Consider the following 25001-nt stretch of genomic DNA (forward strand, 5'->3'; position numbering starts at 1 on the left):
ACAACTGCTCTTAAAATGAACTACAGTAACATTTGTTTTGGATTCCCGAGACTACATTTTACTAACTGCAAGTCCCTGGCTGGGAAAACTTTACGAAAACACAGGTCTGGTGCCAAAAAGTGATGTAGTGTGTTGTAGTGAATTGGAGAGTAACACCATAACAGGTTGGTGAGGTTGTCATTAAGACTGCATTACTCTGCACAGACCTCTTTTTTTTTTATACAGTTAAGGGCTAATCAAGTAACACAACTAAAGGCAAACTCCTGTAAATCATTCGTGCTATTTATTTTGGTTATGATGGAGGTCAAAGCTTACCTTTCATTTTTAAATTAGACCAAGAATATTCACTTTTCAGATATATATTCCCACCTTTTCTGCTCAAATCCAGCCTGCTGAAAGGTGCAGTTACACTTACTGAACAGGCGTTGGATGAAGGCGCTGTTTACTACGACTTCCCTGACCTTGTGCTGGAGAATCATCTCTCTTATCTAGTGCTTATTAGTGTCATGGACCAAAACTCGGGATACAAAGCAACAATACACAACAATGTGGACGGTGTTTACGGGAAAGACAAAGATTAGATTGTGTTTGTTCAAGTCACTTTAAAGAATCCAGGTCTGATGGCTCCACACTGCAGGAATCATTCCTCTGTGTTTGCATGGTGACTCCTCTCTGTTTGATTAACAAATAATCTCTATCAGCACATTATCCTGCTCTGTTATTTGGCCACTTTTTCGGCTGCTCTGCTCAGACTGGTTTGGTCAGGAGGATAAGAAAAACGAATTGAGGACAAATAAATCCGATTTTGAGATTTGGGTGTTTTTCTTGGTTAAAACTTGCTTAAAGAAGTAAGGATTTGGTTGCATTGTGACAAAGTATTAAAATCATTAGCTGTCTAGATTTGGATTGAAATATTTTAGAAAACAAAGCCTTCTCTTCCACGTGCCCAGCGTGTGTGTGGTATGGAAACGAAGCAGAGAGGAGCGACAGTCACCAGATAAATCAAACACCCTGTTTGGAAAGTCTGTTAAAACAAACCTGAAAGCCATGTTTCACATTAAAAGCATGGCTCATTGACACCACTATCAACTGAATCATTATCCAGCCCAAAACCACTCTGATCAAGCCAAAGAAAACCTGCAGATTTGCAAGAAAATCAAGAAAAAAATTTATTTACAAGGATTAATAAAAAGCAATGCCTCAGAAAACTGAGATGTTACAGAGAAACATATCTTCTCTGTCTTTGAAATGTTGAAAATAGACGCAGCACTGATGGACACACCATACTGAGAGTTCATTCAGGAATATAATAGGACTTAAATACTGAAAAATACCAGTTGAATGTCTCTTAAATTGCAATTACAATATATGCATGTATCCCTAGTGAGCGCACCGGTCAACTCAGTGCGTAAAACCCCAACAAGTGTCCAAATTCAGCCAACCTTCCGCACCTAAAGCCCCACAGAGGAGTGTCTCTTTGTACCTTTTTGTTGTCGGGAAGAGCCTTGCCCTCCTCGGTCAGAGAGTCGGACCTGTTCTGTCTCATGGTCCCCTGCTGCGGTGACATGGTTTCCATTAAGACTATAGACATCCACGGGACCGAGCGCGCAGACAGTATAATCCCATGATACGTGTGTAGATCCAAAAGTTTATCCAGCAAAGAGAAGGGTACGAGCCCAAAGAGTATCCATGATGGAGAGGAGGAGATCCGGAGGAAGGGGTGGTGAAGGGTTTCTGCTCCTCTCTGTGTGTTTCTGTCTGAGCGCAGTTTGCTCTGAGCGCATACACGACAATCCGCCTCAACTCACTCTGAGGTTGTGAAGTCAGAGTGGATTAAACACACGACTTCCGGTTTTCTTTTCAAAGTAAAGGTTCGTCTATTTAAAATGCCAGACGAGAAAGGAGCGATAAGTACTCCATTTAGCGTGGAAATAAAGATATATTGACACGTATTAGTTGTTCTTTTTAAAACTACCCGAAAAGAAACTCGAGTGGATTCTGAGTTTTACAATTAAACCCTAAATTAAAAAATGTCTCATGCTGGATTCCTGAGCAAAGCCAAACTTCCTGCAGACCCAACGTCCTTAAAAGCCTCATATTCAATGCATATAATCCAATGCAATAGTCTAAATGAGAGTCGACCTTGTGTACAGAATGGTTATTGGTGGAAAAACGTTGCATAGTCTCTCCAAAGTTGAGTTACAATTGTAAACGTGGGGGGGGGGGGGGGGCCTGTCTGTTCCCAAACTACAGAGCAACAGTCTGTAGTTTTGCGGTAAACCTCAACCATTACCGTAGCCTACATGTTCCTCTACTCTGGACCAAACATAAGTAGGTGGTTGCTTCTGCGGTAGTTTGCCGGTCAGCTGTCGTTATGCCTCCCAACTCTTCCCCTCTGATACAGACAAACCAGTGATCAACAGGTTCGCAGGTAATGTTAATTACAAGGTGACGTAATCACACACATACCCAAACAGATCACACACACGCCCACAATTACCAAAAGCAACATACTGAACACTTAACACATCCCTTGCCCCCACATTGACACTAATACGTCGTTTAAAGATATGTATTGGCTTGGTTTATTTCTTGCTAGCGTGACGTTTGTTTTTTAGCTGTACTTCCAGGCTGATTCTGACAATTGGAGACTTTAAAAAAAAAAGTGAATTATTCCCTTACAATTATTTCCAAAGATCAATAAAATAATGTGAGAAAAGACATTAGCTTCACCATATTTCATCCAAACCTTACAATGAGTAAACCACCTTTGTGTGATCTGTACACTCTGGTCACTTTTCCCTCTTTTATTTTGAAAGCATGACTAACTTCCGGTCACTTCCTCATCTAAATCCTCATGTCTTGACACAGCTCATGTAGCTGAAACCATGCTTTGGTTTAACTCCTGAGCTTGTCTGTGTATTTACGAGTGTGTGTTTTTATTTGAAGGGCCCATCACATGTTTTCCATGTCTGGCAGTCAGTGCGTATAGAAGCTGTCTGTTCTCCCGCGGTCTGCAGAGGGTCCAGGCCAGGTGTGAGAATGCACTTCCAGAGCCAAGAATAACACGACTGATGAGGAGGAATGCACTCAGTATTTTTTTTTCTGCATAGGCATGACGCATGACTCATTTTCCTTATAGCTGGAGCTACAGTATACGTTACTGTAGAAAAACATACCGAGAGGGAGGGGGTGTTGACTTTTAAAAGTGTGAAGGCAAGGAGTGAACATACCTCCATCAAAGCTGAAGTTTAACGGATTGGTTCACCATGCCAACAGAACATTAGCAAGTGGGATTACAGCTCTCTTTCTTCTGGTTTCACATAACTCAAATATAATATGGAGGTTAAAAACTGGGTTTCTTTGTCAATCCATTTCAGTTTTGCAGCTATGGCGATAGAGTCACTGATAGACTGAGCGGCTTGCATTGTTACGTTAAAGAAATCATGCAAAAAAAAGCTCTTTGAAATTTTAAGTCTAAGTCTCTGATTGTTCTGGTCTCACGTATTTCAAATATTATAGATAAGAAGGTACAATTAAAACTCAACGGTTTCTTGTTAGTTATAATCAATGGTTAGAGCGGTAGTCAGGCTGAAGGGCTGTCAGGGTCGTTGTGTTGAAAAATGATGCTAAATAAAAGCTCTTTATCTTAAAAATTAGTCAACAGAACAGAATATTAGCATTGGGAATACATTTCTGTTTCTTCTGGTTTCACATCATTCATGATTAACGGTTTCCTTTTGTGTGTGTGTGTGTAATCCATTTGAGTTTTACAGCTATAGAAGAACCAATAGTCGGTCTGAAGGGAGTACGTGTTGAATCCCTGTTTCCTTTGCTTTCACATATTTCAAATATTCTAGATACGTGGAGGTAAACAACAATTAAAATTGTTTGCAAACACATTTGAGTTCATGTAATTATTCACAAAAAAGTGAAACTGTGTTTGCAGACCTGTTGTTGCATCTGTTCGGCTGTTTGTCTGCTTTAAAATTGGTTTTAAATCTATCCAAAAAGTATGAACCTGACTGGATTATTCCCCACTGTAGGCCATTATCTCCTGTGCACAAACACAAAGGTATGCAGCAATTGTTCCATCTTATCTGTCTCCAGAAAAGTGGCATTCATAGGATGATAAGAACATTGATAAAGCTTGACCATCTCCTTTGATCATGAAACAACAGCCGGGTGGACTACTGTCTGTTTCTGAGAGTTGATGCACAGGCAGCTGCATTCTTTCTCTCTGCATCTGAATCATCCTGTCAACAAGAGCCCGGTGTGGCCAAGTCACATTTGTTCTTGAACTTCAAATGCACTCTCAGGGGTTAAATGACTGCTTTTGTTTCCAACTTTTTGTCAAGAGTAGCCCATCTGGAGGGATCCAAAGCAACAAAAAAAAAGGGAGACTAAATTGAGGGTGTGTCAGAAATGTGGTTGGAAACGCCGCTGGTCGACCACAACTCTGCACTGTTTTGTTTCTATACCTACTCTTTGTTTCCACTCCGGAAGATGCGAAAATAAAAAGTGTGTCTTGGAGTGTGTTTGTCTTTCAGTATCCATGGCAGAAAAGCAACACATGATTGAAAAACACACACTTTATTCAGCCTGAAAAACCCTTAAGTGGGTCACACACACATCGCTTTCAGACTGCAGCCAAACACTCAGGGATTCCCCTCATGTCTGAACCCAGCTTGGCAGAGGGACTTCAGTTCAGGGAGGAATGGGAAGTCTCATGTGCGCTAGGGATTCTCCACCCTCGGATGAAAGACAGAGAATCAATATGTGTCATCATAAACGTCATCTGACATTTACTTTAAAGTGTGTGTGTCTGAAAGGGAATGTTTCTGTCCCGCCTGGAGAGTTAGGGTATTGAAAATGTGAAGCAAAGAAGAATAGGGAAGTCGATTACAGAGAGAGAAAATGAGCTGAAGAGTCAAGAGATCTGACAGGAGCTTAACATGAATCAATATGTAGTTCTTTAATTGATTTTTGTTCAACTTGTGGTACATAATGCATATAACATGTACACTTTATATAGCCCATAATGGATAGAAGCAGGGAGAAGAAGCTCTCATTTGACCTATTCCTTACTCAAAATGAGATGGTCAGTCATCACACTTGTCAATACTTAACATACTTTAAGAGTAACATTTTAAAAAAGTCAACATAACAATCGACTTTCATCAAAACTGTAAAGTAGTTTGTGCAAACTGATGCCTAAAGCACGTCCTGGGATTTTAAGACAAACTATTTTTGTAAATGTTCTGGTATTACTGTTTTAAGTCACTCATATGTGTTGCGTCACACGTCAACACAATCATTTAAATATGGCAAAATCAACAAACAGTACAGATCGGCATTCACATGTAGTCCATATTTGTTCAACACACAAACATTTGAGATACTTTACTGCTATTTGAGATTTCCACGTTAATTAATCATCCATTATAACACCCAGCAATCTAAATTCAGACATTCTTGAAATGCTTACACCATCCACACAAGATTAAAACAATTCTGCTCAGGGTTAGGGTTGCACTTTGCACTGTAAACACGAAAACACCTTTACACGCATGCACTATACATAGCTGAATATCTATTCAAAGAGCACTCTACCCTCTCCTTTGAAAACAAAAACATGTACAGGGAGTTTAAGGCGAAGACATGAGGACATGATGAGTAGTTTTGGAAGCTTCGCAGCACAGAGGATGGATGGATGTGTGATGGATGGCAGAGATTCTTCAGGCAGACAGGGAGTTGCTGTGACCCAAAACAGAATCCACCACCACGCTGCTGCCGCCACCGCTGCTTCTACTTCGAGAAGCCAGACTTCCACGTTGCCTGCCAAAAAAGAAGTCCCACTGCTTCCCCTTTTCAGCAGAATCCAGAGGTTTCTGGGCGACAAATGTTTGAGGTTCGGATCTACAAATTCTAGGAAAAATGACGTGGTTTAAGTTGTATTTTTATGCATTTTTCCGTTGCCTTATAAGACTGTAGTTTCTTGTTCCTGTCAGTGTATTTGATAAAGAAATGCATAGCTCTAAACCGAGAGCAAGTGAGAAAAACTCAACTGGTGCAAAACAATTTTAACTCTCTTAACTGTCTGGTGTCTCTCCTCTGTTCGTAAGAAACAGATCATCTCTTCAGAAATAAGACCTGAATGACATGCAGTGATGGCCAATGAATAACCCCTGAACAACCCCTCAAACTTAAAGACAATTTAAATTATTATCTTGTGCTTTCCAAATTAGCAATATCAACATTTTCTGCAGCATTTCATTTAGCAGATTTCCATATGCTTTAACTACTCCAGCAAAAACAATTAGCCACACAACTTGTTAGTCAACATTAAATTGCATATATAAGACATGCAAAGCATTTTGAATTGCGAACATATACAGTCGCATTAATGTAGAGACCCTTTTCAAGGAATGTAAAAGTGAGGACTTCTCCTATTTCCACTGTTTTAGGTTTTCCCATGCTGAGTCCATCATCTGTTTACTCCCCAGACATTTACGTATCAAGCCTTTAAACCCTCTGAGGCAAACATCAGGGGCGGTCACACCGACTGAGAAGGCGGAAACTTTAGCATCACTCTCCTCCACCGCCACTGTGTCTCTGTCTCCTTCAGTTTGTCTAAACATTGCGGGCAGCGAGGCCGAGGCAGAACAGGCCGTGGAGACATGAGGACAGACGCAGGCAGGCTGCAGGGTGAAGCAGACTGAGACAAAAGCCTGTGGTGAGAGGGAACGACTCAGGTGGAGGAGGATATCTAAACAACATGAGATGGAGATGGAAAGTGTGGGTTAGCTTGCCACAGCCTCCACCAGACTTTGCTCGAATGCTTTCCAGGCTCGTTTTAAGCACTTAAGAGGCTGTATTTAAAAACATCAATGACACTTTAATGTTCTGAAAGTTGTAAAATGTATACGTCTATTTATTCATTTTGTTTTGAAGCTTTAGATTTGACTTGAACAAGTACTACAATACAACATTGAGGATTACAGCAACTTGAAATCAGTTAGTTTGTGTCATCTATCATCTTGTCATGTTAGAAAGTTTAACCAAAGTTACTGCCAGTTTCTGTAATTAGCTGACGGATTTATCTTCAGGGGTGTTTCCTGAAGAAAGAGCTGGATTTGCAAACGGGTTTCCTCAAAAATACACATGTTTTACTAGTTTGCGTTGCCAAAATGTTTTGGAAGAAGCTCAATCAGTGCCAGGGTTGCTCTCACTAACAATGTTTGTTTTAACAAAAGATAAATGATAGGAAGGGGGGAAGAGAAACGGGTGGATGGTATGGACTTCGAAATAAAGGCTAAACATATGTAAACAGTACAATAAAACTAAGGCTGTGTATAAAAATCACCAAAGGATCCCCATTTTCTGCTTACACCTGTGATGTGTTTAGCCCCACCCCCCTGAATCAGACAGACAGACAGACAGACAGACAGACAGACAGACAGACAGACAGACAGACAGACAGACAGACAGACAGACAGACAGACAGACAGACAGACAGACAGACAGACAGACAGACAGACAGACAGACAGACTATCATCAGTCAGTCAGACAGATACTGAGACAATAATCAGAGAAACAGACGGTCTGAGCTTTGCTGTTGGCTTGTTGCATCTGCTCTCTCGCTGGGCGCACACACACACACACACACACACACACACACACACACACACACACACACACACACACACACACACACACACACACACACACACACACACACACACACACACACACACACACACACACACACACACAGGGACCCCTCCTCCACCTTCCAGACCCTGTAACCCCGCTAATCTGATTAGCACTGTCTCCCTCCGGAGTGAGGGATGCTGTTGCACAGTGCGTGTTTGTGCTTTATGAATGTTGTTGTTGTTGTTGTTTTGACTGTATGTCACTGTCACATATGCACACTTAAACACAATGATACAAACCTATACACAGATTATCCATGGTATATAGAATTATTTATTATGCGATTATTTCATAAAAAAACATTGATTTAGATTTGTTTTAGGTTGCCTAATGAAGACATTTTGGTGTTCTTGGGCGTGTGTGTGTGTGTGTGTGTGTGTGTGTGTGTGTGTGTGTGTGTGTGTGTGTGTGTGTGTGTGTGTGTGTGTGTGTGTGAGAGAGAGCATATTTTAGGAGTAATCCTGGGGATGCAGCTGGACAGGTTAAGATATTTCCCCTCAGGGCTGACAGGACGGTTTGGTTTCTGAGGAGGGGTCGCAGCAGGTTCAACTGAACGGGGTTTCCATGTGAGAGCAGCAGGGGTCCCGTGTGAGCATGGATTAACCAATCAAAAAAGGAATTAGCCATTCCTGGGATTTTTTTGGGACATGTGACCATACCGTGTCATTCAAATGATTAAATGTTAATTGTTGAACTTCTTCTTGTTCCTAAAACAGTCTTCTAAATTAATCTAGTCTTCTTACTTGAAGTTGTTTTCCCGCCACATTTCCCAAAACAATGCATGCTATGCTAATTTGGTACTCATCTAAATGCCCCAGGTGAGGGAGTAAAGCAAACTATTCCAGATTTGTAAATGAGTGAGATATCCCACCTGACACTACCTGTTCATGTTGCAGAAATTCCACCTATTTACACATTTAGAAAGCAATGAAAAGAAGTGCTGTGTCGGATGTAAAGTGGGTGTAATCCAACCAATTTTCAATTGTAATGGCACTCTGTTCTGAGCGTTTATCATGCCTTAACCTCTGTTTTTGTTGGATATTGTCAAGATAAATGTTTAAAAATACATTGACAACAAAGACTTAGTCACTGAACATCATCTCTCCTTTTTTTCAAGGTTTTGCTTGAAATCAATATTCTCTCTTAATTACACCGCCTCACACTGTTTCTGAAGCGTCCAGTCTACAGGCCTACTCTCCTGCAGGCTGACCCTCGTGACCCCATCAGCCAGACAATGACATTTCCAAACAAAGGCCATCTTCTAATTATCTGTTCCCAAACAGGAATCAGTCACGTTTCATCTCCAAGAATGTTTCAACAAACATTTAACAGCACCGTTCAGCCAAAATAGTACCGCAAACCAGTCCTTTTTTGCCAAAACTAACAAAAACTAATCCTAAACAACCGCACAGATTGCTGCAGGCGGGTTTCAGCCATCAGAACTAATTGTTTTATATATATTGCAGTGATTTCCAGTCAGATACAGGGTTCAACAGTTGTGCTGGATCTTCTGTTTTATATGTTTGATTGACAAAATGTTTGTATTCCCTGACAAACACTGCAACGGTGTGTATTGGAGCCTCAGAATTGTTGGTGTAATCACAGTGGAGCATCATGCTGCAAGGCTTTGTATACATCTTTTGCATTACTGACTGAACTGATTTTTTGAGACTTATCCAAACAGCAGAGACTGTCATGTCAGATCCAAAAGCTGATTCGATGTGTATGTATTCGATGAGGCAACACTTTGGGAAAAAAACGCCTTTGGGCAATGACAATGATAGGTCCAAACAAAGGTCATCCTTAAATAAACTGAGAAGCATTCTTCACCAAATGTGTTTATGTTTAATCGATTAAGCACAATTAGTTCCTGAAAAGAGAGAGATGCTCTTGAAATGAAATGATTTGGCTCCTAAGAACAAAGCAGCCACGTTTTACACCAAAGTCGTGACAGTCCTGAAATATCACGGATAGCTCTCAAGGATCGCTCTCATGCAGTTTGACCTTCCTGCTGTGGATCAGCTGGCGATGCAGACGGAGCATGCAGGAGCTCGCTCTGGCATTTCTTTTAGATTGCTTCGATGTTTCCTTTGAGTAGTGATGGGTCAGAGCTCTGCTGGACCACCGAGTGCATGGAGCCGACTCAGTTTTTTAAGTTATTGTTTACATTTATTGTCATTTATCAATCAAAAAAGCGTAATATCTGCTGTTTCTAGTCTCTTAAATGTGCCATTTCTCTGCATTTTTCAGTTGTATGTCATTTAAAATGAAATATCTTTGGTGCAATATCTTGAAGATGTTACTATGACCTCTGGAAACTTATTCACAATTTGTATTATATCACCTTATCAATACTTGACTAGAGTTGTTCTAGGAAATTCGTCTCAACTTTGCCATGTGCATCACTTCAACCGTGATACAACTTTGAGGAATCGTCCCCTCTGCTAACAGTTATTGTTTGTACTAACACTTTAATCACGCAACGACATTCATCCGCTCAATCACACCGCCCCCCCTGCTAACAGCCAGTCAAGATAATAATGTCACTAACCAGACAAAGTCCATTTGCTTTATGTTCATATCCGGTCATCAGCTGAGCCCTCTGAGGGGTTTTAAACCTCTGACCTCATCAGACCCGGACTGACAGCTTGACAAGGTGGAGCAGAGAATTAGGCAGGTTATAAAAACATCACATATAAAGTATCGTACGGTCCTCTCTAGTCACGGGAACAGCCTGGAAGGAGCTGTATTTAATTATAGAGTGGAGATGATGTATAATGATGTATTTAATGGACACTCCTGTTCGCAATTGTTTACCAGTGGTCAGTATTTTGGGCATTGCTGCACACTCCTACCTCTTTAAAGGAGATGCTCAGCTAGTAGAGGCTTGGCTGATCCAAATGAACGAGTTAAATGAATTCCCTATGATCTCAAATTCACCCAAACTTAAGTACATTTTGTAGGTAGCCTATAACCAAACTTGAGCTGCACTGTAGATTAAAATAACTATATCTATCACTTCAATATAATAAAGTAAATTGTCTCTAAGTTTCGAAGGATTATAGATGAATTGATCTTGCCTGTATCCCAATAAAATACAAGACACATCATTTATTATGAGGTTGGTATAACACATAAATGTGAAACGTGGTAACTACAAAAAATGTAAAAGCCTCCGGGAAATAGCGACATATTCACGGGTCATCAACGAGACATTTCATTCATTTGTATAAAAAAGGTCCATTTGTCCGTCTGATGGAACAGCAGGTAGAAAAGGAAGAAAGCATTTGTTTGGTTGTGTTTGAGTGTAAAGACTCACTTCTTAAGGTATGTAAACACCACAATGAATCCTGTATGTGTTTGTATAGATGCATGTTGTTATTGTCATTATATGTACAATGCTTTGGCAATTCTGTTTGTCATTATGGTCATGCCAATAAAGCTATATTAAATTGAATCGAGAGAGTTTTGAAAACACTTTCTCCCTAGTCAGAAGAGAAGCTAATCAGCAGCGTTTAGAGGCTCCGCCGGCTATCACTTATAGCGTATGTGTGTGTGTCTGTGAGTGTCCGAGAGAGAGTGTGTGTCTGATTGTAGACCGACGTGTGTGTGTGTGTGTGTGTGTGTGTGTGTGTGTGTGTGTGTGTTGTGTGAGCAGGTCTGTCAGCACGGACATTCACAGTGTGAGTGTGTGTGTGTGTGTGTGTGTGTGTGTGTGTGTGTGTGTGTGTGTGTGTGTGTGAGCAGCCTATCACCATCAACCGTCTCTTATCTGAACACCGGGGGGGTCAAAGGTCAAAGCCTGCATTCCTCCCGGGTCAGGATCATAAGATGATGGCGGACTAAAACCATGAGTCAAATCAGAGGAGGATTATATTTCACATTTATGTCTTAGTTTAAATAAATGAAACTCTGAAAGATGACAGCAGGATTTTATTTGGCAATTACGCTCTTTCTTGTAGGGATGAAACGCATCGGGGTTCCTCTCGGTAACTTAGTAAATATGGTCAGTCGGTTAAACTTTCCAAATTGGGTTTCTTTGATTATCGAGCTCACTTTTCCCTCTTACTTCTTTTCCTTTTCTGTGTTGTCCCGCTGTGTCCTTGTTTTGGATTCTCCGATGTACAGGTTAGTAGTCTTTCTAGATGATGACACCAACAGCCAATAATCGAGAGGTCAAAGGTCAATATCAAACAGGGCAAGAAGGTGGACTCACATGAGGGATGAGACTTAATGTGTAACAGACAGTCAGTGGTGGAAGAGGTATTTAGAAAGTAGAATTAAGTGTATAAATGCAAAATGTACTGTACTTCATACGTATTTTCATGATGCAAAATCCATTAAAAGTCTTGTATTCCTCATACAGACCTATGTTGTATTGTTGAATGTATGCATTATTAATAGCGACTTCATATACTACTGGATTTTTTCAATTTCCCATATATTTTATGTCGCTATAAAGGTTTATTTTATGTTAGTTCCAGAGAAAAAAAAAGGTTTTGGGTTTTATTCAAATTTGTAGCATCTGTAGTCAATTTTGTAAAATGGTTCAACATTTTTTCCTTTTTTAACTCAGAAATGATGTTTGATTTTGTGTAAATGAGGTCCATTGACAACACATGTGAGAAAGAAGAGTAAAGCTTGTGGTAATAGACATAGATTTGGTTGATAGGAAGACAACAACACAAGGGTCAATAACAACATATTAACCTATATTTTTATAAAATGATCACCTGTTTATCTAAAAAACCTCTAATAACTATTGATTTGAAACAAATTTAGCAGATTTAAAGGAATATATTCCAAATAAAGGAGAGTAGAAATGTCATATATCATAACAGAAAGACTGAAGTACGGTACAGAAAGTTCAAAATGTACTTCACAACATTTGTAGACTTCAGTACCACTACAGAGTTTCTATTTGTCAAGTTTTATGAACACTGTTTGTTTCTGTTTTGCAGTAACACAATTTAAAACCGTATTGGCAGTATATCATGCAGCATCTTGAACAAGACAAGGAGGGAGACGCGGATCTGAGGTGGAGGAGGGAGCGGCTGCCTTGGGTTGTAATTTGACAGGATCCTGTTCCACTGCGGCCTCACTAACTCTGCAACAGCCGACCAAGGCATGGTCTGGATTTTATTAGAAGGCAAGGATGTGCGTGTGTGTGTGTGTGTGTGTGTGTGTGTGTGTGTGTGTGTGTGTGTGTGTCTGTGTGTGTGTGTGTGTTAATGAGACTAGATGGCACGTCTTGGCCATACAGCGACAGAAATAAACTGGCATCAGGACCAGAACTGCAATGCTGAGCTTTTTTTCCCCATTCTGTCGCCACAATTTTATTTCAGATCACACTCGCACATGAACCCGGAACACATGGCTACACACACTCACACAAACCCAATAATGACATGCTAGCTTACACAGTCACAAAAATGTGTCACAGAAACACACACCCAGCTCACTCCAACTCCAACTCCAACGCGTCCAGGGAACGCCTGTTGCTTTTTCTAAATGCTCTGTAAACTGCTGTGGAGTGTGCTGTAATGTTTGTCTTGCGGCAGAGAGCCAGCACTAGATAACAGACACACAACCCTCCTGTCAACATCTGTGTGAAATGTTTGGATGTGTGGTGGGTTTTTACATCATCCATTATCCTCCTCATCACTAATGTTCTTAATACTTTGAAGAAATATTGGAAAGAGATAGTACACATTTTTCCATTTGGTTAAAGAGCACACATTCTGTTCATCTTCAGCTTCATATCAGTATTTAATTTCTCTACTTTCATGTCTCCATGCTTTAATGTTCAGAAAGCTCTTTATGTTTCTCATACTGCCTGTGCTCTTCTTTTCACCCTCTGTCTGAAACCAGAGCCCAATCTGCTCTGATTGGTCAGCTGGCCGGCTCTGTTGGGATTGGTGAACCGCCCCTTAGCTTATCACAGACAATGTGTTGGAGCGCCAGCCAAAAAAAGTGCAGGTGATACATAGTGATGTCATTATGTTACAGAAGTAAACAAAGGAGTCCAATGGAGGAGAGAAACTCCCTCTGGTGGTAACAAAGGAATTTTAGCTGTTGCAGACCATTTACATGCACACAAACCTATACACTAAACACACTACTAGAAAGGGAAAACCCCCAAAAGCACAATAGGGCATCTTTAAAGGTTTGTTGACTATATCAAATATGAACCACACACAGGCTCATTTATCCAAAGCTGGAGGAATGAGACAAAGGTTTATCTTGCAGCAGATAAGGTTTTCAGAAAAAGTAGAGCGAGAGAAGATAGAGACTCTCCACCTGTTGATTAAGAAACATCAAGGGTTGTTGGAGGGAGAGGCATGGGAATTAGTGGGTATCAGAGCTGTTATTTAGTTCAGGGCTTGTTACATAACACACCCTGCAGCCAACAAAATGGCACTTGAGTTGGCTCTGGTTTGTACCTAGATAATTGTGGAGAGGATCTACATAAGCTTTCCCCAGAGTAAACAGAGGCAGAAAACCTTCATCAATTGATCACTATCTGCAGCAGCATTTGCAGTGCATCTCTTGTGCAAAAAGCTATCAGTGTCTCTGAAACCTTCCTGTCAGCAGAACCATTAACCACAAGATCTATCTGCATGTCCTGCCAGCAGTCACAGGCCATATCAGCAGCCCTGTTCTCTGTCCCTGAGAGGCTTTGAGACAAGGAAATGTTGATTCACATGGAGGATAGAACAATCCACTGTGTGATAGAGACATAGAGAGCGTCTGACAGACAGGATTCAACTTATACATCCATGTTGTTGGCAGCTATTTGGTTTCCTCAAACCACTATGAGACTGGTTTGAAACAGGAAGCTGTATTTGTTATCCGAGAAGCATGAAGTGCTCATCTTGTTAAGAATTTCAACATGCATGGTGACATTTCCTTTTGGAGGTTTTGAGGCATAAGATGTTTGATTAGGGAAGAGAGAAACATTGTCAGCAATAAGAGAAAAATGCAAAGCTGGGCTAAAATATTCAAGAGGCTGAGGAAAGTGAGACCAGAAAAGCTAAGCATCTGAGACGTAAGGTCAGGTTATCATAAAACTAACATCGATTTATAAGAATAAAACGGCTTCTCTTATTGCGATATTGCACATTACACATCTTCTGCAGGGTGTTTACCTTCACATATTGGCACTGTAGGATCTTTTTTCTGCAGCTTATTGTTTTGTAAACATGGCAAACCTGTGCAGTTTGCTCAAGGCGAACACACATCTGTGCACTCCCATACAGAGTAGCAACAGGGAAGTGTTCAGAACTTTCCAAAACCTTACACAGCGTCTGACATAAACCCCTCTCTGCTATAATAAAAGACAAAAACCCATTTTCCTTGCCACATTTTCCTGCGCACAATAAAACATATTACCACTCGCCTTCTTTTTCCATATTTGGTTCCATGTAAAGGAATCACTTTTTCCCATTTGTGAGGGTCTTGTTTTCATCTCGTCTACATTTCTCCTAGACTCTGTCCTGCTTCTCCCGGACAAACTGTCCAAAGTGTATCTTTTTTTATCTTCTTCTGTCTTCATGATCAGGTTTCACACACTATGCTCACACTGTATATGACTTCAAACAGCACGGATAAAGATAGACCTCTGGTTGTCTCTGCACCGGGTAACCCTCAAAACCCATATAATAATAACCCCACCTAATGACCAAAGGACTTCACGGAGGGCTTAGGAGCGTGCACACACACACACACACACACACACACACACACACACACACACACACACACACACACACACACACACACACACACACACACACACACACACACACACACACACACAGTGCAACAACAGAAAATCCCAATCTGCTCGCTCTGGAAACAATCTCTCATGCTCACTCTCAGAAGATCAACTGCTGATAGGATAACAGTTGGGATGGCTGCTGTTGCTGTAGAAACGCAGTGTTGTTGGGCAACATGCACACGCTCCTAAGACCCCACCCTGACCTGAGCATCACTGACATCTTTACGATTGTTTGATGTGATAAAGTGCAGAAAAATACCGCAGACTCTAAACAAATATTATTTTCAGTCACTTATTACACAGCTGATTGTCAGCAGCTATAATTTAACGTAATGACTGCTTTAAGGGTATTTAAATGTGATTTTACTGTGACTTAATGCTCTTAATTGTTGGTAAATCACTTTGAATTGCATTGTGTTTCTCTATAAATAGACTTTCCTTTATCCCAGCCAAAATAAATAAAAGGTTATTTTGATTGTAGCTAAATGGTACATGGCCAATGCATGAGCTTTTGGGGGAAAATAGTCATTTATGTTGTATAATCTTACATTTAAAGTTGCAGATCTCGCATAGGGCTTAATTCCTTGAGCTGCTTTGAATGCTGATAATCCCTGAGAGCATGTCATTAAAAGTCTCAGTTGGTATCTATTACAGACATGTTGATTAACCGATGCAGAAAAGGTAGATGTACCTCAAACGTTCACTTGTAAATATCAGTTTTCTATGAGAGGAACCATCAAGGGTCAATCACCTGCTGTTTGAGGAAGGTTTTGCACATGCTTTACATTTAATACAGTCTTGTGACACTCATCTGTTGTCTCAATAAACTTGTGAGCTTAGGTGTTTAAACAAAGTAAAGGGGCAGTCCGTGCACTTTGGTGAGGCTGCGTTCACTCCATTCTCAGGAGCAGCAGCAGAGGGAGCTACCTCTCTCGCTGAAGTTGAAAAAGTTATCGGAACTAAATCCTGCCAGATGCCATCTCATCAAAAACGTTATCCTTGCTTCCTGTCCTTCCTTCCTTTCCTCCCTCTCTACATACCAACCCTTTGCTCCCCCTCTCCTGTCTTTCTGTCTCTCCACCCTAATCCTAATTTCCCTTCACCTCCTCTCCTTTTCCGAGTCTCTAAACTGGGAACCCGGGATCAGTGGGACATAATCTCCCTGATACAGCTGGCCTAATACCTCCTGCCGCCACCCCGATGTCTCCGACTTCACAACCTGCCGTGTCATGGCCACTATTTGAAGGCGAGGAGACGTAATGCAGCCTGACAGTGAAGGCCTTGCTCTTCCTGGATATGGAAGATGTAAAGCAGTGATGATGTCTTGTAAAGGGGGGCCTCACCCAGCCATGAGGGCCACCCATGAGCTGGGAGAAACTAAGAGAAAATACTAGTTGATCAGGAAACAAGACCTTGGATCTGAAATTGGTCCCAAATACTTCAAAACCAGTCGCTTTCCCTATGGTTACATGGGAAAAATTCCCTCAAATTCATAGTTTTTTAAGTCAGGGTAAGTCCAATAAAGACTCAAGTGCCTAAGTCCAAGTTAAGACTCACGTCCTCGTTAGCCAATCAAATCTAACCTCTACAAGGGAAAGTCAAAGACATGAATTAAGTCTTACCAAAGCAGGTTTCTAGTCCAATCTTCAGGCAAGACAAGACAACTACAAGTCAAAGTCTAGTCTTGGTTGTGTAAGGGCAAGACCAAGTTAAGTTTGAAACGTGTCAATAGAAGTCTTGAGACAAGTCTTTAGTCTTCAGTCTTTAGTCTTCAGTATTTAGTCTTTAGTCTTTAGTCTTCAGTCTTTAGTCTTTAGTCTTCAGTCTTTAGTCTTCAGTCTTTAGTCTTCAGTCTTTAGTCGTTAGTCTTCAGTCTTTAGTCTTCAGTCTTTAGTCGTTAGTCTTCAGTCTTTAGTCTTCAGTATTTAGTCTTCAGTCTTTAGTCTTTAGTCTTCAGTCTTTAGTCTTCAGTCTTTAGTCTTCAGTCTTTAGTCGTTAGTCTTCAGTCTTTAGTCTTTAGTCTTCAGTATTTAGTCTTTAGTCTTTAGTCTTCAGTCTTTAGTCTTCAGTCTTTAGTTTTTAGTCTTTAGTCTTCAGTCTTTAGTTTTTAGTCTTTAGTCTTCAGTATTTAGTCTTCAGTCTTTAGTCTTCAGTCTTTAGTTTTTAGTCTTTAGTCTTCAGTCTTTAGTCTTCAGTCTTTAGTTTTTAGTCTTTAGTCTTCAGTATTTAGTCTTCAGTCTTTAGTCTTCAGTCTTTAGTCTTCAGTCTTTAGTTTTTAGTCTTTAGTCTTCAGTCTTCAGTCTTTAGTCTTCAGTCTTTAGTCTTCAGTCTTTAGTCTTTAGTCTTCAGTCTTTAGTCTTCAGTCTTTAGTCTTCAGTCTTTAGTTTTTAGTCTTTAGTCTTCAGTCTTCAGTATTTAGTCTTCAGTCTTTAGTCTTCAGTCTTCAGTCTTTAGTCTTCAGTCTTTAGTCTTCAGTCTTTAGTCTTCAGTCTTTAGTTTTTAGTCTTTAGTCTTCAGTCTTCAGTCTTTAGAAAGTCTTCAGTCTTGCCAAAGCAAGTTTGGAGTAAATTGAAAGGCATCCAAGTCCGCATAAACATCTTCAAGTCCAAGATAATTCTTTAGTCTTTTCCCAACCAAGTCACAAGTCGAGTCTTGATACCATTCGGGCAAGTCTTAAAGTCTTCAACAGCAAGTCTAAAACATGATCCCTGTCTTGCCAAAGCAAGTTTATGGTAAGTTGAGAGGAGACTAAGTTAAGTCTAAAGGCTTTTCCAAACAAGTCTTGATTTAAGTCCTAAAAAGCCAAATCAAATCCAACTCAATTAAGTCAAAATCAGGTCTTGAGTCCTTAAGGGCAGGGTTCATGTCATAAAACTCACATTGCTGCTGAAAACAGAAAGACCCTCGATCAAAACCATTCTCAGCCCCCTTCATTTATTCACATTTAATGAGACAAGCTTCTGCTCTTTAAGAGAGAAGAGTTTTCATTCTGGAAATCTGATGTTTTAGATTCCACTTTTGTTCAGAACACTTTGGTGGGACACTCACATGAACATGAAATCAGTCACGTGAGAACAATACACAGATACCTTCATATAGCGTGATTGTTGACCCCCTGAACTCTCAAACACACGCACACACAAGCATGAATATATACACACATGCACCATACATGTTTAAGTACATATACAGTGCGTCAGTATGGCCTGATCTGTTTTGACTTTGGGGCAGTAATGATATACCTGGAAGAGTCAGGAGATCCCTTTAATGAGCTTAACAGCTTCAGAGCTCTCTGTGTGTGTGTGTGTGTGTGTGTGTGTGTGTGTGTGTGTGTGTGTGTGTGTGTGTGTGTGTGTGTGTGTGTGTGTGTGTTTGCATATATTGAAGACTGTATTACTGACGTAGCTTCGAACATGACGCTCATAGTACTGTTTCATCGTGCTGTGTTGAATACAAACAGACCATCATTCTTACACACACCCACACACCCGGCCCCCACACACCCACACCCACACCCACACACACACACACACACACACACACACCCTCAACCTTTGTCATGGTTTTCAATCTCAAACCTGCTCATACTGTATATTGCAATGTTTTTTAGTAAAGTATTTTTACATTTCTCTTAAAGAACCATGCAAGTTTTAGCTACTTGACCACAAACCATGCATACTTAACCTTTTCACTGGCTAATTTTAGTAGTAGTGGAAGGAAAAGTAAGGCTGTACCTAAAACGTCTCGTATACCTTAAGCTATAATTGCTTTTATGTTTAATTTTTCATTTGCATTACAAAATCTGGGTGTTTGTTAATCTCAAAGCCTATAATTGCAAGTGGATGTTCTGCGTAACAGCCAACAGTCCCACTGCACAAAAACAGCATTCCTCTGAGTCTGTGTGCCACCTCACATGATGCCACCTGACTCTCTATTGTACAAACTGACTCACACCTCCCATAAACCCAAATTGTACGGGTGTGCACATAACTCAGTCAGAGATGGACAGAGAGTAACCTGCACTGAAACATGCAAAAAGATGTAGACTTTGTCTTTCACAGCAGGGTGAAGAGAAGATAGAAGACACACAGACACATGTGATATACTGTGTGTTAATGAAAGAGTTGAATGAAAAGATGGTTTTGTAAATCAGGGTGAAATCACCTTATGCAGTTTAATAACTACTGTGTTTTTTCAGTGGTAAAAATCATGCAACACAACCACCTTGGAGGTATTTCATTCATAAATAGCGTGTGAATTCAAAGCTAAAACACACAGTCTATCTAAAGGGAGTCAGATAATGCAAAATAAGCTAGACAACTACATAATCTTAGAGAAGTAAAAGGGTATCTGCTGCCAGAACGGATCACAAGCAGGCCTCTTATAAAGCAGCTAAACTCAATACAGTCTCTCTTCTTCCACGCTTTATTTTGTTCGTCCTCTGTTGACTGTTTAGATGTTTCTGTAACAGGGACATGTACAGATGCTCAGTTACTAAAGGCATACTTTTGTTTACTGTCAACAGCTTCACATATAAATAAACTGTATTTGTGTCCAAAACATGATTTCTTTCCCCCAGTACCCTGTAGGGAGAAGCCCCCTGAGGGTATAATTCAGATTACAAGACATATAGAAAAAACATTGCAGACCATCGGGCGTGTTTACATTAAATAATAAGTGTTGGTTTTAAATGTCCAACAGTAGAGGGGGACAATGATGTACTTGATGCACAAAAGCTTTACGTTTCACTTTATAGCATCCACAGATTTAAGCTTAAGTTATTCAACTGTTTCCTCAGCTAAACCACAGACCTGTTGCAACACTTTCAGGTCCTTTACCCAGAGAAGCAGTTTGAGCGTCAACCTGCGCAGACCCTCCTCGACGAGCTCAGCCTTTTTACAATCACAAAACAAATCTCTTTTGGTCTACCGGCTTTAACAGAGGCACAGAGAAGCAATTGTAATAACGGCTGCACTTATCCTCCTAAATACACCCTCATTATATGTGCTTTATTGTATTGTGGAGATTTGTACCAGCTTAGGAAAACAAACGGTTATGAAACAAAGCTTAAGCACTCTTTTTGTCTAAGCTGTCCAATGGGACAAACCTCCTTTCATCATTTTCAGCAGCATGTTTGCATATCATTGCCAAATTTGGATATTTACCCTTATCAAAAACATCTTAATATAAATATCAATGTATTTATTTTATATGATCACAATCTGCAAATGATTATCCTTGCAGGCCTTAAATGCACACACTTTCTAACAGTAAAAAATACATTATAAGTATATATAAGAAGGTCCCAAGGGGGCTGTTTCTGCAATGTTTTCATTCATTTTCTCAGAGTCAGAAAAGGTAGAATTTCATGCCTTGTTTGACAATTTTTCCCCGCAGAAATGCAACAAGTGTGTGCAACAAGTGGGGAAACACATTCTGCAGCATTCCTGTGAAATTCCCTGATGTTCTCTGACTTCCCTTTGCATATACAAGCATTACCCAGGCTGACGAAATTAAATGCAGATTTTTCTTCCTTTCTTTCTTTTCTGTAATTTCATCAAAAGAATGGAGTAAAAGTAGACTTACTTTGATGCTGTAAAACTCCACACAGCTCCCAGCCCTGTTCCTGGCCACTAGGTCATCCTCCATCCTTGCTAACATCCCCACGTCCGAAAACCTTCGCCCTCCTGCTCGCATCATGCTGACAGCCTTTGACATCAGCTCTGAGTCAGTCTTATATTCTTAATTTTTTCCTTCTTGTGTATATCCTGCTCTTCTTCTTGTTCTTCTTCTTGTTCTTGTTCTTCTTCTTCTGGTCTTGCTCTCAGGTCTCAGCTTCATGAAGCCCCTTCACGCCTCCACACCTGCAGATATAAGGATCCATTGAGGGGAAGCAACAGGCAGGTTCAATAACTCTCCACTAAAAAGCTGCAGATTTGTAAAGCTGCATACTCTCAGCCCCACTGCTCCTGCCTGTCCGACAAGCAAGGTGTTTGGTCCTGTCTAGCAGGTCATCCCCACCCCCTCCCACTGCCAGAACAAGCCCGCCTGGTCCCATTGGCTAGTCAGGTGGAAGGGGGCAAACAGGGGGAGGGGTATATGCAGGAGAAGGAGGAGGTGTTTGGTAAATGCATGAAGTGGGTTGTGAGGGGGGCTGACAGCGTCCTACAAACTGTCACAGAGGGGGGAGAGGGGAGGGAGGTGATCGTCTGTGATGGATGATGTTGAGAAAAGGATTTCTGTATTTGCTTTATTAAGATATTTTATCTACAAATGTATTTTCTTTTGGTTGATTTTCACCGCCTCTTGCTTTACACAAGGTTGAGAAGTCGAGAAGAGAAGCAGCTGGGAACAGCAGATCATCTTAAGAATCTTCCTAGAGTTTGAGACTAACATAATAATGGGGATCCGAAGAGAAAGGGGGATCCTCATAGCATACTCAGTTATCGTGACTTGGAATAAATAAAAAAAACAAAAGGGAGACACAAAGAAAGTCCGCACAAACAGAGATCAGTTTTTAAACAAATAGTGTGTGTGTGTGTGTGTGTGTGTGTGTGTGTGTGTGTGTGTGTGTGTGTGTGTGTGTGTGTGTGTGTGTGTGTGTGTCACCCAGTGCTCCTCACGCAGACAGATACTGTACCACACTGTTGTTGTTACCCTCCACCCAGCAGCCTATTTAAATGCACAGTGCTGATGGGAGAATAGACGCCACTGTGTTGAGCCATGTAACCTTGTTTCAAACCACACACACACACACACACACACACACACACACACACACACACACACACACACACACACACACACACACACACACACACACACACACACACACACACACACACACACACACACACACACACACACACACACACACTTTGAATGGGCAGTGTTTGTTTTTTATGTACATTTGCATCCACTGTGCTCTTTCATCTCTTCTACAGGTACCTGCACCGTTCACTCATGGAAAGTGTCAGAAATGGCAGCGTGAATAAGGGAAAAAGAGAGGTTTAGAAATAAGTTGTAACCCTGTGTACCTTCTCACCGGTTGTCCTTTAACCCAAAGATATTCATGTATGCAGTCTTATCAAACCAATGTGTCTTCCCAGCAATATACCCCCAAAAGAAGCACAACTTCTGTCTGTAAGGAAGTCATGTGACGTGGTAAGGGTCGTGTTGGATGGGTCTAAAAACATTGTACAGTGTGTCCATCATGAGGACTTTCTGTGACAAATTTTAGTTAGGCAACTCAAGTGAAATCACAATCTTCTCCTAAATCTAACCCAGATGTTTTGTTGCATAAACAGGCCCTGCAGCGTAGGGGCTGGCACACTCGTCTCTCATTTTTCTGGACGTTAAAGTGCTTTCAGACAATGACCTGCTACAGTTGCATCTCACACACAAGCAGTGTAAGTTTAATATCATGTTAGCATGTTAAAATAGCTATGAGTTGTTTCTGTCTCTGAGTTCCCTTTAGGATTGACACAGATTATCAAAGCCATTGAGCAAACATCATGCCTTTGCAAAGCCCTGTGTGTATGTCAGAGCAGAATTGACATTACTGTCACTGTCAACATTCAGCCATGGCTACAATAGAGGTTTCAGGGCATGGAAACCAAAACACAAGGAAGCCAGACACTGAGAAAATATGTCCATCTCTAATGGAAGCCGAGGACACAAGATACTGTTGGTGTTAAAGACACAGTTGAAAGGATTATAGCCTCCAGTCTGAGATTGTTTTAATGACTTCAGTCACGTCTGAGGGGAGCCTGGAGAGAGGGAGACGGGATGAACAACATGACAAACCATAATAGTCATAGAAAGAAAAAGCCCAGAGCAGGAGAGGGATTATCAGGCTTCAGTTACAGTCTCCTGTGTGACTTTCATCCTTCCATCGACAGGCCTGGAGCAGTGTTTGCTCACTTTGCAGATTCTCACAGGCACTAATGTACAGAACTTTAAGCTCTCAATGCAACTCAGAGAGCAGATATACACAGTAGGACAGTCAGAAATGTAGAAATAGCCATTGTTGAAACATTTCCCTTAACAGCCATCATCCAATGCTCGACAGTAACTACAACATATAGTACAATAGCAGCAGACAGGTTTGGTTTGAGGGTTGTCAAGGTGCAGGTTAAGTACATATCAGAAGCAGTCGTGAACTTTGGTACTTTATCCAACAATGCCTGCAGTGTGGCAGCGGAATAATTATACATTTATCATACAGATTGATGTGGAATTTGCTGCAAGCTTTTATGCCCAGATGTTTGAGACAACTGACTTTCAAAAAATGCAATAATCAGCTCAAATGTTCCATATGTCCAATGATTTAGTTGTAGATCAAACACATACAAGCATGATAGCCTCAGCTACACTGTACTTGTTATGCTAATGATGGTAACGATTTGCGATTGCATGCTAACACGCTAAGCTAAGATACAGAAATGTCGTAGCTACCTGGTTGTCTTCAGTATGTACATGTTGTCATGATTTTAGTTGTGTGTGTGTGTGTGTGTGTGTGTGTGTGTGTGTGTGTGTGTGTGTGTGTGTGTGTATAGTTTCCTGTTTTATTTTTGAAATGTATTAACTCCTTAACTTCTTTCTTCCTGTGTGTTCCTCGTGTTGGATTGTGTTCACCTGTCGCCCCTGTGTTTGACCTCCCCTCCCTAGCTGTGTATTTAGTCTTGCTTTCCCTTGTGTTCCTTGTTTGGTGGTCGCCGTTGTTCCCACACACGCTCCTGTTCCGGTTTTCCCTGGGCTTCTGTACCTCTTGTTCCTGTTCCCTGGGTTGTGCATGTTTTGTTTTTCTTTGCCATCAGTTTTTTGTGGATTAAAGCTCGCTACTTGACCTCTTTGTTTCTGCTTCTTGACAGTGAGCATGTTAGCATGGTGTTGATATTAATTAGCTCAAGGCCCTCCTCTACCCAAATTCAGCAACACAGATCATCCAACTGTTTTTTCATTTGTTAAACACTGTTAAAATTCACAGGGCATCAACAGGAACTCTGGTTATCCAGCTGTTGTGTGTTGCACGCTGCAGTCAAGTCCAACAGAATATGTGTGTGATCTACCAAACCATATGTTTAGGTAATCTGCCAGATTTTTGGCTCACATCCAAATATGAAGTGTAGCGCCAGATTGTGACGTATACACACACACTCAATCAGGATCTCTGACGCACCAGGCAGGACTTTTCCTGGATTCTCCCCTTCTGTGTGTTTGGGTTTTCCTTGTGTTTCAGTTTCAGCTGTTTATACAAGCAGTGTGTATGTATATCCTCCTGGGAACCGAGAACCAAAAGTGAGTTCCAATCATAAGTTTTTTTTGATTTCCTACCTATTTATGGTTAAAAAAAAACCATCTTGCAATTTAGATATTTTTTTGTTTCACAGTTTGTCGATAATGTTAGTGTTAAGTGTGAAAAGACAGCCAAGATTAACAGATGAACTATGTAACACATATTGCTTATAGTGAGTGATATTTATACAAAAATAAATGCACTTC

General features: G+C 40.8%; 1 protein-coding gene across 1 annotated transcript in view; it reads right to left on the reverse strand.

Annotated features, from left to right (window-relative positions):
• Positions 1–1757, reverse strand: part of LOC134867739 (rho GTPase-activating protein 20-like) — a 33495-nt gene extending 31738 nt beyond the window's left edge. The window contains exon 1 of the mRNA XM_063888528.1: positions 1484–1757. Coding sequence (XP_063744598.1) covers positions 1484–1591 — 108 coding nt within the window. The 5' untranslated portion in view covers positions 1592–1757. The remainder of the gene's footprint in view (positions 1–1483) is intronic.
• Between the last annotated feature and the right edge of the window lie 23244 nt (positions 1758–25001).

Source organism: Eleginops maclovinus, chromosome 7, assembly GCF_036324505.1.
Source record: "Eleginops maclovinus isolate JMC-PN-2008 ecotype Puerto Natales chromosome 7, JC_Emac_rtc_rv5, whole genome shotgun sequence".
Taxonomy (NCBI): domain Eukaryota; kingdom Metazoa; phylum Chordata; class Actinopteri; order Perciformes; family Eleginopidae; genus Eleginops; species Eleginops maclovinus.